The 13498-nt window shown below is 52.6% G+C and overlaps 1 protein-coding gene across 1 annotated transcript in view; it reads right to left on the bottom strand.

The window, feature by feature from the left end:
• Window positions 1-9679: 9679 nt before the first annotated feature.
• Window positions 9680-13498, bottom strand: part of LOC123346607 — a 32333-nt gene continuing 28514 nt past the window's right edge. Inside the window, exons 4-6 of the mRNA XM_044984083.1 lie at window positions 10938-11008; window positions 10050-10153; window positions 9680-9833 (exon numbers count right to left, since the gene is read on the bottom strand). Coding sequence (XP_044840018.1) covers window positions 9680-9833; window positions 10050-10153; window positions 10938-11008 — 329 coding nt within the window. The remainder of the gene's footprint in view (window positions 9834-10049; window positions 10154-10937; window positions 11009-13498) is intronic.

The following is a 13498-nucleotide window of genomic DNA, read 5'->3' as shown; positions in this document are numbered from 1 at the left end:
TCACTTTAAACGTGAATGCCCCTGGGGACGCCCAGAGGGTCCGGTCGCATCCGCAGATACTTACACCAGGGACGAATACACCCCTGCACCACCAGCCCAGCCCGTTCCTCAGGCCTGGATCAACTACGGGCAACAGCAGCAGCTGCAGCAAACTCAGCCTTCTCAATGACGGTACCCCGGGGGTGAAGGCAAACAATGTGATGGTCTTATTTCCTTAATGTCTTTAGCCGGCTCCTTCCTCACTTTCTCCCCTCCCAGCAAAGAGCCTCGTCTAACCCTTTCAGTCCAGGGACTGCCTGTCTGTTTCCTCATTGATACTGGAGCTACTTTCTCTCTTTTAAATCATGCCCCCTCTCCCTGGCTATCCTCTGAGGTTAAAATTGCAACTGGGGTGGAAGGCAACCCACAGTCTCTGGGACTCACTTTGCCTCTAAATGTCATTTATGCTGATAAATGTTTTTCTCACCGTTTTCTTTTTTCCCCAGCTTGTCCGATCCCTTTGGGCCGGGATTTACTCTGTAAGCTTGAGGCTACTTTAACCTGCACTCCTGAAGGGGTAGGATTATTGATGACAGTGTTAGGAGATTCGGCCCCAGCTCAAGGTAATTGGGAAACCCCCCCCCCTCTCTCTCCCCTGACCTCACTGACTTGCCTTCAACCCTCTGGGGAATTTCTGACACTGATGTTGGCCTGCTCCTTTCGGCAGAGCCAGTAAGGATTCAAGTGAAGCCCTCCTTAGCCCCCCCGTCAGTCCTGGAGACCCTATTCGTTGGCGCTTTGTACAGGATCTACGGGTTGTTAATCAGTATGTGGTCCCTCTTCATGCAGTAGTTCCTGATCCAGCTACTATCATCAGCCAAATCCCCTGGGATGCTGAGTGGTTCACTGTTATTGACTTAAAATCAGCCTTTTTCAGCATTCCTGTGCACCCAGACTCTCAATATCTCTTTGGTTTCACCTGGGAGGGACAAAGTTATGTCTGGCAACGACTTCCTCAAGGCTACAGAGACAGCCCCACGATTTTCAGCCAATGCCTCCGCCACGACTTGGAAGGCTTCACCAGTCCGCAGGGATCCACGTTAGTCCTATACGTAGATGACATCCTACTAGGTAACCGCGAAGAAGCCGCCCTCCGCATCGATGGTAAGGCACTTTTATTATACCTACACACCAGAGGCCACAAGGTAGACCCTAACAAGATTCAGTGGGTCTCACAAAAGGTCTGATATCTGGGCTTCCTGTTAACCCCAGAGGGGAAACAAATGAACCCAGTCCGCATAAAAACTATCCAAAACTGCCCTCTGCCAAACACCAAGAAACAACTTCGAGGTTTCTTAGGATTAATTGGCTTCTGTCGCCCCTGGTTGCCGTCCTGCGGGGAGTTAAGCAAACCGCTCCACCGACTCACTGCTAACCTTGCTCCTGACCCTTTGCAGTGGTCCCCAGACACGATCCAAGCCTTTCAGTTACTCAAGGACAGTGTGGCCTCCTCCATGTCTCTCCGCCCCCCCCCCCCCCCAATTACAGCAAACCCTTTCACCTTTTTGTCCACGAGAGGGGTGAAATTGCTAGTGGCGTCCTTACCCAGCTGAGCGGGCCCCACCATTTCCCGCTTGCTTTTTACTCTCAGCAGATCGACCCTGTCGCTCAGGGAACCCCATCCTGCACCCGGACTCTGGCAGCAGCTGCCCTGCTGATCACAAAGGCAAAGAGCCTGACCCTGGGTCATTTTACCACGGTCTGGACCTCTCATGCCTTGTCAGCCCTTCTGCGTAGGGGCACGACCCAAGTCTTTTCGGCCCATCGTCAGCAACAGCTAGAGGCCGAACTCTTAGAAAACACTAACCTAATTTTTAAAAGGTGTGGGCCCCTTAATCCAGCTACCTTGCTTCCTGACCTGCCAGTCCTCCAGGATCAGCACGATTGTGTGGAAGTAGTTCATAGCATCTTACAGATAAGGAACAACCTGTTTGACGTGCCACTGGACAACCCTGATTGCATCCTCTTCTTGGACGGAAGCTCTTTCTATGTTGATGGCAAGCGTTTCACCGGTTATGCAGTCACCTCTGAATGAAACATTCAAAAGGCCGCCTCACTGCCAGGCAACTGGGGAGCCCAAGCTGCCGAACTCTATGCCCTGCCCGAGCTTGCCAGTTGGCCGCTGGTAAGACCGTTACCATTTTTACTGATAGCAAGTATGCTTTTGGAGTTGTGCATTGTCACATCCACCTCTGGAAGTTTCAAGGTTTCCAGACAGCTGCCGGTAAACCCATTCAGCACCTCCCCCTCATCCACAAGCTTTTGGACGCCCTCCAAGAACCCTCGGTCCTGGCTGTAGTTCACTGCCGGGCCCATACTAAAGATGATAGCCCCGTCACCCGTGGGAATGCCCTGGCTGACGCCTCCGCCAAGACGGCTGCCGTCTTACCCTTAGCCATGCCCACGTTGGCTATTGTAACCTCCTCCTTTACTCCACCGCACCCCGTACCGGTACCCGCTGCTAAACTACAGTCGTGGGAGAGCCTCGGAGCCACTCTGGTCAAAGGGACCTGGCTTATGCCGGATGGCCGAGCCTGCCTCCCTCGCTCCACATACCCCGTGGCAGTTCGCTGGCACCATGATAAGGGGGGTCACTACGGCACGCACGCCCTTGTGAACACCATCGCTCGCTTTTGGTATGCTCCAGGCATTCAACCCTACTGCCTGTCAATAGTAAAAGCATGCAGCACATGTCAGCGTAATGGACCTGCTCCGCCTCTTAACAAAATTAAGGGTAAAAGACCTCCGCCTGCTGCTCCATTTCAACATCTTCAAATTGACTTTGCAGATATGCCAAAGGCTTTTGGGAAAAAGCACCTCCTTGTTTTGGTTTGCCCTCTGACTTCATGGGTCGAAGCTTTTCCTACTGCTAATTGTACTGCTGCCACAGTGGCAAAGATCCTCCTTAGAGACATTGTACCCCGTTTTGGCATCCCTCTCGTGCTTAACTCAAATCGCGGACCCCACTTTACTGGTAATGTCCTTGGCCGTTTAGAACAAGGACTGGGCATTTCACACTCCTTTCATACACCCTACCACCCCCAGTCTAGCGGGAAAGTTGAGCGTATGAATAGGAAGCTTAAGCTCACATTGGCTAAATACTGTCAGGAAACAGGGTTAAAGTGGCCTCAGGTACTTCCCTTGGTCCTGTTTCACCTTCGTACTCGCCCAACCCGTGTATTGGGATTATCCCCCTTTGAACTGCTCTATGGACACCCCCCTTTCAAAGGCGGGGCGCTACCACGTGCTGATGTTTCACTATTGGGAGGGGATCATATGACCGCGTGCCAGTTTCTCTCCCTACAGGCTCGCCTCCGTACCCTTTGAAAAGCCTCGCAGTTTTCCCAGACCGTGCCACTAGAAGAACAGATCCACCCGTTCCAACCAGGGGACTTCGTCTGGGCCAAACAGTTCGTTCGTGGCAACACCCTCCAGCCGAGGTTTACTGGACCTCACCAGGTTCTTTTAACAACCCAGACTGCAGTGTTCCTGGAAGGACGCAAATCCTGGATCCACCACTCCCACGTCAAGCCAGCCGTAGTGGACCACAGTGACGGACCAACAGCTCTTGCCACCACTGAAGACACTGCCTCTAACCAGTGGACCAGCTTACCTCTTTCAGACATCAGACTTAAATTAACTCGAAAAAAATGAGAGGACCTTTTATTCTGACAACTGTATGTTTTTTATTATGCCTTTTTAGTTTATTTTCTGCTTATGAAGATAATGCTTTTATTAGATATTCCCACGAGGTTAAAACTCGTATTTTAGGAAATAGAAGTAATTGCTGGGTATGTACTCAATTTCCAGTAAATGCAGAACAGGGACTCCCCTTCACACCCATTCCCCTGACCACTGCTAATATGACTTGGATGCCACCGGCTAGAGTAAAAGATCCAGTCCAACACAATCTTACATGGGACAAAACAGGAGTGCCAATTAACAGATATCTCAGGGTAACCAATCAGACAGGATCACTGTGTTTTGTTAAAAAAAAGGGGTCAACTTTTGTGGGAACAAGTAAATGCAACATGTATTTTAATGGCACCACCTTTAGTAAAAATCTTGGCTTCAAGCCTTGCGCATCCCACTTATCCCATATGTGGATCCCCCACAAGCCTTCAGAGTCAGCTTTTAAGAAGCCCTGCTCAAATCACGAGGGTGTCCAACTAATTGTTAAGGGATATACGATTGCCTTCTACAACTGCTCAAGCAGTACTACACTGCACTTTGAAAACACCACTACCAAATTGTGCCTCTGCAGTTCGCACAACGACCCCTCTGCGTTACCAGGGGAACAGTGGTCCAACGGGTGGTGGGTTACCTCCTACTTTAAGAAATGAAATACCCGAAACGCACTGTATGAAACATACTGGGTGTGCGGGCCCAAAGCTTATTACTTTCTCTTCCCTGATTGGGCAGGGTCATGTTATTTAGCGTGGCTAACACCGCCTTCTCGCATCTCCCTCACTCCCCCTCATTTTCCCCACGTTCGTAACATCCGTGAAACTTTCAGAGATATTAATATCCGTGATGGTTTGTCGTGGCAGCGGTGGGCTGGTCTCATTAGCTTGAGGGGTGGTGTCATCCGTCTACAGGGACTACTAGAATCTTTAACCAATGAAACTGCGACTCTATTTGAGAATCAGGCTGGGGAAATGTCCCAGCTGCGCCAGTTAGCTTTGCAAAACCGAATGGCTTTAGACATAATGTTAGCAGCCCAAGGAGGAACTTGCGCCCTCATAAATGAAGAATGCTGTGTTTTTGTAAATGACACCTACCCTGACACTTTTCAACGTACCAAACATCTAAGGGAAATAGCTAAGAACTACTCCTCTGGCCAGACACCTTATGATTGGTGGGGAGCCTTATGGAATTGGCTGCCTGGATTTGGGTGGGTTAAAAAACTCTTGGTGGCTATTGTTGGGGCCATAGTAATCCTTATAATACTGTGTTGCTGTATTCAGTGTGTCCCCTCCCTCATAGACTCATGTGGGTCAGTTTATTCTTTTCCTACTTCAGCCAAAGGCCTTACTCTCTTCGAGTTGGCCCAGGCTGAAATTGCCAAGCGGCCCTTGGCTCCTTAAAATGGGGTGTAGCTTTTGGTAGATAGTTATCCCAAAGCTACAAATGGAGGAATGTTGAGTCTGAACTTTAGATGAGCTTAAACTTAACCCAGACTTGATGTCTCTGTCTGAAACTTTTAATCAAAGCTCTGACCTGCGAACTACTCATGACACCCCCCCTCCCCTTAAGTAGCCATCTCCCCTTTTGTCTTTTTAAATTTACATTTTAACCTGTTTTATCCTGTAGAATCTTGATTGATTATGCATGACCATTATGATCTGTTAATCACTTTGTTTACTTCTGTGTATAAATATTGATGCTCACCCCTAATAAACTTGCCACACTTACTCCGAAGCCTTTTAAGCTAAGGATAGTGTGAGCCCGTTGATCAACGAAGTGGTGTCTGGTCTCTGACAGATTGTGAGCCCCATACCAACTCCGCACGAACTCGGGTGCTGGAGAGGTGAGTAAGGACTTGCTTTTTACCTAACAGGGCCCTGATCTCAGCTGGGGCAGGGACTGTCTCTCCCTGTGTGTCTGTGCAGCGCCCGGCACAATGGGGCCCTGATCTCAGCCGGGGCAGGGACTGTCTCTCCCTGTGTGTCTGTGCAGCGCCCGGCCCAGCAGGTCCTTCATCTTAACTGCAGGGAAGGGTGTGGGTCTGTGTGCTGTCTGCCATAATAGGAAAGGGGAGGGGATCTTGGTTGATGGGGGCAGGGAGGGAAGTCGGTCTAGGTGCTATTGTAATATGGACAGGGGCTGCTCCAGGCACCAGTGATCCAAGCACATGCCTGGGGCGGCAAGCCATGGGGTGGGGTGGGGGGGGGACAGCCTGCCAGTCGCTGTGAGGTTGGCAGTCAGGCTGCCTTCAGCCGCATGCCTGCAGGAGCTCTGGTTGGTAACGCAGATTTGGCAGCAATTCGGCAGTGGGTATGCCAAAGCCATGGGACCGGCGGACGTCCCGCAGGTATGCCACCGAATCAGCGTTACCAGCCAAACCTCCCGCGGGCATGCCGCCGAATCCGTGTTACCAGCCAGACCTCCTGCAGGCATGCCGCCGAATCCGTGTTACCAGCCAGACCTCCCACGGCTTACCGCCCCAGGCACGCGCTTGGGGCAGCGAAATACATAGAGCCACCCCTGAATATGAATAATAAATAATTTCTGGGTAACTCCCCGACGGGTGCTCCCTCGGGGCAATGACACCATTACATTTCCGGGGGTGCTTTGGGGCATGTCTCCCATTTAACCCTTGCAATGCTGCTGCATTTGGAGAGACAACTGGCTCTTGTAAATAAAGTAGACAGAATTCTATCGGTCAGTTGCCAGCATGGCCACCTCCAAAGCTCTGGTACCACCGTGTGGCCGTTTCTTGTCACTGAATTTCAGCACTTTTGTTCACCTCCCCATTCTTACCCTAGAGTTCATTTCTAATGTCAGAGGCGGATTTACAATGAAACAGACAGGGGGCCCCAGGGCCGGGCAGCCCAGCACCATCCAGCACCCCCTGCATTGCAGGGTGTGGGGGTGCAGGAGCTGTGGGGGAGAGCAGGGAGGGAGCCGTTTAAGAGCCGTGCAGGAGGTGCGGTGTGCAGTGCGCTCTCCCAGGACTCCTGCTGCAGGCCGGCGCTGGCGGCCAGGTGAGGTGAGGGGCTGGCTGGGGGAGCACTGTAGGGGAGAGGGGTGCGCTCCCCTGTTGGGGTGTCTGCCTGGGCCTGTCCTGCTGCCCTGCTCCTCTGGATGCCTGGCAGCGCAGGTGCAGTACCGGGCATACACTGCTGCTGGCGGCCCCTGGAAAAAGGCATGGGGAAGGGAGCGGCAGGCCAGGGAGGTCTCAGCTCTCACATGCTGCTGCTGCCACAGCTCCCTTTGGCAGCGAACAGGAGCAGCGGCGGGGCAGGGACGCGTCCACCAGCCAACCAGGTAAGGTAACCCGGTGGCTGCGAGTGGGACTTCCCCAACCCCGAGCTCTCATCCAAAATGCTTTACAATAGTTCACTAACGGTACAAATAATATTTGGAAAGATCATTAAGTGGTCAGCCAAGACCCATAGCAATTTTCAACTGGTCTGTGGGGAAAAAAAAGTTAGACTATAAAAACAAAGTACTTCACTTTATTTTCATTTAGTTCTTATTACTTATTATATAGGAGGAGGATGAAGGAAAACAGAATGAAAAACAGGGATGGGAGATAAGAGAGAATGTTTTTTCTTGGCTAGGTCTGGGGTGGGGGGGGGGGTGCCAAAAATGAAGCTGAGCACAGGGCCCCACTAACTCTAAATCCACCACTGAGTTTACATACAAGTTGTAAACAGTCCTCAGCCAGTGAGAGAGAGAAGACAGGAGACAAGGAGAAATCTGCATTTCAGGAAACAGAGGTGAGAAGAAACAGCACAGAACTTTTCACCACCAGACATCATGTCGCCATCTTTACTGTGAATAAACTTGGCTTTGAGGGGGTGTCCTTCAGGAAACAGCAGCTCAAACAGTGACTGGACTATAAATGTGAGGGGCAAAACACCCCATGTTCCCTCTCCCTACCCAGCTCTCTCTTTTCACCTAAGATGACAAAAGAAAAAGCTGTTGGACTTTGGGAGCAGATCCTGGCTTGAGAGTTTGGTCAGCAACGTTACTGTGAACCTGTAGTGAGGGACGGCACCTTGTGCCGAGTCTAAGTTGTTTAGCGTAGAAAGTGTTTTATCTTTATTGCTCTTGCAGCCGTTCCTGACTTTATGCCTCATTACTTGTACTCACTTAAAAATCTCTCTTTGTAGTTAAAGAAATGTGTTTTAGTCTTTAATTTAGCTAATCCAGTGCTGTGACTTGTTTGGGTAACTCCATTTAAGGTAGCAGACTGTGTATGTTGCTTCCCTGAGAGGGACAATGGGCCAAGTAGATCTGGACTGTCCAGGAGAAGGCTGGACAGGGCAGAACATGTTTTAGGGGGAAGTCCGGGACTGGGAGTGTGTTGGGGTCACCCTGCAAGTAGTGACCAAGGCGGGTGGACCCACTATGGCACGGGTGACAGGCTGCTTGTACCAGGGCTGTGGCCAGGCACAGAGACTCAGGGTGTGATCTGCAGGTTGTTTGGCCCAGGTTGGGAGCTTCTGCACCAGGACTGTGAGGCACCCCAGGCTGCAGGGCAAGCGGTGACCCAGCTGCTCCCTGGCTGGGATCGCACCCTGGAACGTTTGGTTCCCACACACTGGCTCACAGGGGGTTTTCCAGAGATTGAGAAAGAACTTAGGACACACAAAGGCTGAGTTAAACAGAGTCATGACCTTTATTTTGATTCAAACAGGACTTCCTCTCCATGCAGGGTGAGGGGGGGGGAACCCCAACCCCACAGGGAGGGCCTGGAAGTGTCACTTGCTACTAGATCAGTGCACTAAAACCAATATAACTGCACACCTAGTGTTGTTTTTAAAATTAGCATGAAGAACAAGATTAAGCTTTGTTGTAGTCTGCATTGTTTGCCGGGACTGCTCAAGACCCAAATGCTTGTGGGAGGAATTCTGTATTTGACCTGGCTTCTTAAATACTTTCCTGCTGTTTCACATCTGGTGCTCCTTGATGAAACATGTAGGAGGTTTAATCAAAGTGATATGAGCTACAAAAGTGAAATCTTGGAAGAGTGTTGCCATTTTCATAATGTAATAAAATAAATAATGTAATGATAAATAGTAATGCAATAATAAATAGTGTGTAATAAGCATGTCATAAAAAATCCAAATTATTTCCAAGATCACTACTTCTATAATTTGTGCTCAGGTAAGGGAGAAAATCCCTGGAAATATTTATTTTTAGAAGGGGTTCGCGAGATTTGATAATTTTCATGAAAAGGGTTCACGGGTTGTTAATGTTTGGGAACCACTGCCTGTAGCAGGGCTGTTACCCCGCTCCGGTGGAAAAAGCTACACTGACTGGGGAAGCAGCCACAGCTGGGGCCAGGCCCCATCAGGCCACAGCTTGCCCTATACAAGGACTGTGAGCCAGGAGCTAAGTCAGTCTCACTCTAGTACTGGAGTGAGCAGAGCAGAGGCGACAGGAGCTGGGGAGCGCCAGCCTGAGGCCTTGTTAAAGGCTGAAGAGAGATACTGGGGCCGCAGAGGTGCAGCCTGGGAATAGGCAGAGGCAGCTGGACCTACCCCCTTGCCAATGATGAGTGGCCATTACAGACTGCGTCTGCCCCAGTGACGGGGGGGGGGGGGGCTAGATGATGACTGGCAGTAGCCACTGAGGCAAGGTGGGTCAAAGGGTTGGGGGTTCCCCTGGGAAGGGAGATCAGAGTGTGGGGATACTGCTGGGGGCAGAACCCCAAGGTAAAGGGCACCGGGGTTTGGGCTGGAGACTCGAGACCTGACCTAATGGAGGTGGGATAGAGATCCAGTTACCCTGAAACTGCGCCAGACTCCCCGAGAGAAGGGTCACAAATGGCAGCATTAGGGTAACTGATGACTAGGACTGGATAAAATCCTGGAGACAGACTGCCTAAGAAACAAGGAACCAGGCTGCAGCATGGAGGGGACCAGAACAAGGCTTTGTCACAGCTGGTCTCTAATTCCCCTTGAGTTCACGAATCCCCTCCCACCGCTCCCTCCTCTCCCTTCCCAGGGGTATCAGATTTACTGCAGATCCATTTTCTTGGTGTGCTGCAGCTTGACGTGGTGACAACAGTGAAATCTTCATCCAGCTGAGCACAATCTGCTCCTCCATGTATTTCAAACCTGAAACCCAGAAGCAATCGGAGCTAGAGTCAGTGTGTGCCAGGCACAGACCAGGGGAGACACCCCAAGTCAGGGAGGGGAGCTGCACTCACAGCCCCTCCAGATCCCCCCTCCCTGCATCAGCACCAGGCCCCACTTGGGCAGGAGGGGAAGTTAAAGCAGCCAGTGGGGCATTTCCAGAGCCTCTGATCAATGGGGGGTGGGAACAAAACTCACCAATGGTCAAACTCGGTCCCGTCGGCCCATTTCCAGACCTGGCCCGCATCCTTCCGGAGGCCGATCCAGTGGTCCAGTTTGCCTTCGTATGGCAGCAGGGAACCCTTAGAAACCCAATAAAAGCATCAGCTGTGTTAGGCCCTGACTCCGTGCTGCTCCCCAGCTTGGGCAGCAGGGGATTTCTAGAGGCCTCTTCCATGGTTACTGGGTGAAGGGGGCAGATAAGTATTAACCCTTCACCCTCCCCGGCCTCTTTTTTGGGGCTGTGGCACCTACTGGGTGTAGCAGGGATTGAGCTGCAAGGTCACTGTCTGCCCAGCAGCCCCTTCTCAGAGCACAGCAGGGCCAGGAGGGAGAGGGAGCTGCAGGGGGAGGGCAGACAGACCCCTGCCACCAGGGCAGGGAAGCTGATGGGAAGAGGCCTAAAGCAGACCTCACCTGCAGCTGGATTCCCCCTGCCCCACCCATGAGGGAACCCTGGGGCTGGGCTGAGCTGGGGGGCAGGTTCTCACCCGCTGCAGCCCCAGGCAGCCCATTGGCCTGGAGCTGACTGAGCCGGCCCAGCCCTGCACAGCAGGAGTCTCTGGCAGATGCAGGGTCGGGGAAGCTGGAGCCCCAGGTCCAGCCAGGATTCAGCTGCCAGAACCGCACTGACTCTGGCTGCCCAGCCTGGGAGGCACCCGGGCTGCTCTCTGCCCTACAGGGGCTGAGCCCAGCCTGACTCCAGCCCTGTCTGTGGTGCCAGCGATCGCTGGGCTTGGCACAAAGCATCTAACCGGCTTCTCACCAGCTCCTGCGGACTCTCAATCCCAGCCAGGGAGGCACCGTGTGAAGAGCAGAAGTTCTGGCTGTAGGTCCAGTTCCCTTCGGCCTTAGAAAAATAGTAACATTTCCCTTGGATCCGGATCCAGCCGTCCGGGCAGCAGGGGGCAATGGAGGAGGCTGCTTAGATGTTACCACTAGAAAACACAAAGCACAAGGGGAGAGCTCGTCCATCTCTCATCTCTGTGGAGAACGAGCAGGGACAGAAACAAGAACTGCCCGATGGGATCAGACTGATGGGAGAGACGGGCCAGTCTGAGAGTGGCCAGCAGCAGCTGCACCAGAGGCCACGGCCCAGCAACCTGACACGCAGCGTGGCTGGAGTTTGTTATGACACACACACTGCGGCAGCGCCAGAGGCCAACCAGGCCACAGCCCCCATCGGGCTGGGGATGTACAGAGTGTGCAGCCAAGGGAATGGGGAAGGTGAGAGCAAGGGAGGAGTGTGTCTGGCAGGGGGGCTGGAACTGGGGTGGTAAGGGGGGGCCATGCACCCCCCCATGTTTTAACGTGGGTGGCCCAGGCCTGCCCACTTGTTAACCTGGGCGTAGAGCCTCGGGCAGGCACGGTGCTGGCGGTGGCAGGGGCTGCGCTTCACGGCTGGAGAGCTGAGAGGGGATCAGCTCCCCTGCCATGAAGCGCAGCCCCTGTTAGCGGCACCAGGCTCTTCCTGGCAGGGGCTGAGCTGGGCCTTAGCTCCCCTCCCCGGACCATGCCCTCCCCCCCCCTGCTCCTCTTCCCTTCCCAGGCCCTGCCACCTGGCCAGGCCAGAAGCCAGAGCCGGGGTGTGGTAAGAGCCACCCAGGGAACCTGGGCTGCTGTGGGGAGCCCCAGACACTCCACCGGCCCTGGGGGGGGAAAAGGAGTGGGGGAGGGGCCACAGTTCCTGCATGGATACTCTCCCTCCCCCCGCCCCCGCAGCAGGTCCCACGCTCCTGCTGCCCAGCACATGGATTCTCGTACAGTGTCATGTGCTCACACCTTCCACAGCCACATCTACAGAGCTGGGCAGCTCAGTCCAGGAGGCAGCGCAGGGTGAACACCGAGCGGGTCATTTCTGTGACTGATCTCATGGGAGCAGGCACAATAGGCAGAGACACAATTTTAGAGGTTCAGAGCCCCCCAAACACCAGCAGGCGGCAGCACAGAAGCTGCCAGACCTGCTGGGCCCCAGACAAGGACACCTTGAAGACGAGGGGCCCTCAGATCCAACAGCCTCTCTGAGCGGGTTTCCCTCCTCACCCATCTTGTGTATCTATGGGTATGTCTACACTACGGGATTATTCCGATTTTACATAAACCGGTTTAGTAAAACAGATTGTATAAAGTCGATTGCACGCGGCCACACAACGCACATTTATTCGGTGGTATGCGTCCATGGTCCGAGGCTAGCGTCGATTTCCGGAGCGTTGTACTGTGGGTAGCTATCCCATAGTTCCTGCAGTCTCCCCTGCCCCTTGGAATTCTGGGTTGAGATCCCAGTGCCTGATGGGGCAAAAATCATTGTCGCGGGTGGTTCTGGGTACAGCCTCACCCCTCCCTCCGTGAAAGCAGCAGACAACCTTTTCGCACCTTTTTTCCTGGGTGAACTGTGCAGACGCCATAGCACAGCAAGCATGGACCCTGCTCAGCTCAATACCGCAATCGTGGATGTTTTAAACACCTCGCGCATTCTCATGGAGTCTATGCTGAACCAGGACCTGCAAAGCCAGGAGAGGAGGCGGCAGCTACGGCAGCGCGGCGATGAGAGTGATGAGGACATGGACACAGAAGTCTCTCAAACCGTGGGCCCCTACGCTTTCGAGATCCTGATGGTAATGGGGCAGGTTCTAGCCATTGAACGCCGATTTTGGGCCCGGGAAACAAGCAGAGACTGGTGGGACCGCATTGTGTTGCAGATGTGGGACGATTTGCAGTGGCTGCGAAACTTTCACATGCTGTGACGTTATTGATATAAATGGGGACCATATAGAACATGGGTTGCAACCAAGGTCCTGTAGTGGCTCCAAATCCTAAGTAAAGGGGGTCATATAAGGTGTCTAAGACCAGGTTCTGGGTTGCTGATTATAATTATGCTGTCTATATGTCTGTATCATTTTTAGTTGAAGTTATGAATGTTGGCTCTATGCTGTCTGTATTTCAAGTTTGTGCTGTGCTTCTGGGGGAAGCCTCCCAGACAAGCTGGTGTTAGCTCTGCCTAGCCTGTTTGATGGCCCATTAAGGACCGTCAGCTACACAATGGACCCATGGAGAGAAGGCAGACACGCCTTGTGACTCAGCAAAGTATGCAGGGACTGGCCCATGTGACTCCAGGCTCCATTTTGCTGTAAATTTCCACAGTGAAGACAAAGAGATTCTTACACCTGGAAAAGTCTATATAAGGCTGATGCTTCATCTCCATCTGGTCTTCAATCCTGCTTCTGACCTCTGGAAGGACTTTGCGACAAACTGAAGCTTTACACAAGGGACTGAACGACCCATCCCAGTGGGGGATGCATTCCAGAGACTCAATTTGAACCTGCAGTTTACTCCAGCACTGCTGCAAGCCTGAACTAAGAACTTTGCCATTACTGTATGTAATTGATTCCATTTAACCAATTCTACCTCTCATTTCCACCTTTTTCCCT

Source organism: Mauremys mutica, chromosome 12 (assembly GCF_020497125.1).
Source record: "Mauremys mutica isolate MM-2020 ecotype Southern chromosome 12, ASM2049712v1, whole genome shotgun sequence".
Taxonomy (NCBI): Eukaryota; Metazoa; Chordata; order Testudines; family Geoemydidae; genus Mauremys; species Mauremys mutica.
This window is presented reverse-complemented; position numbering and strand designations above follow the sequence as displayed.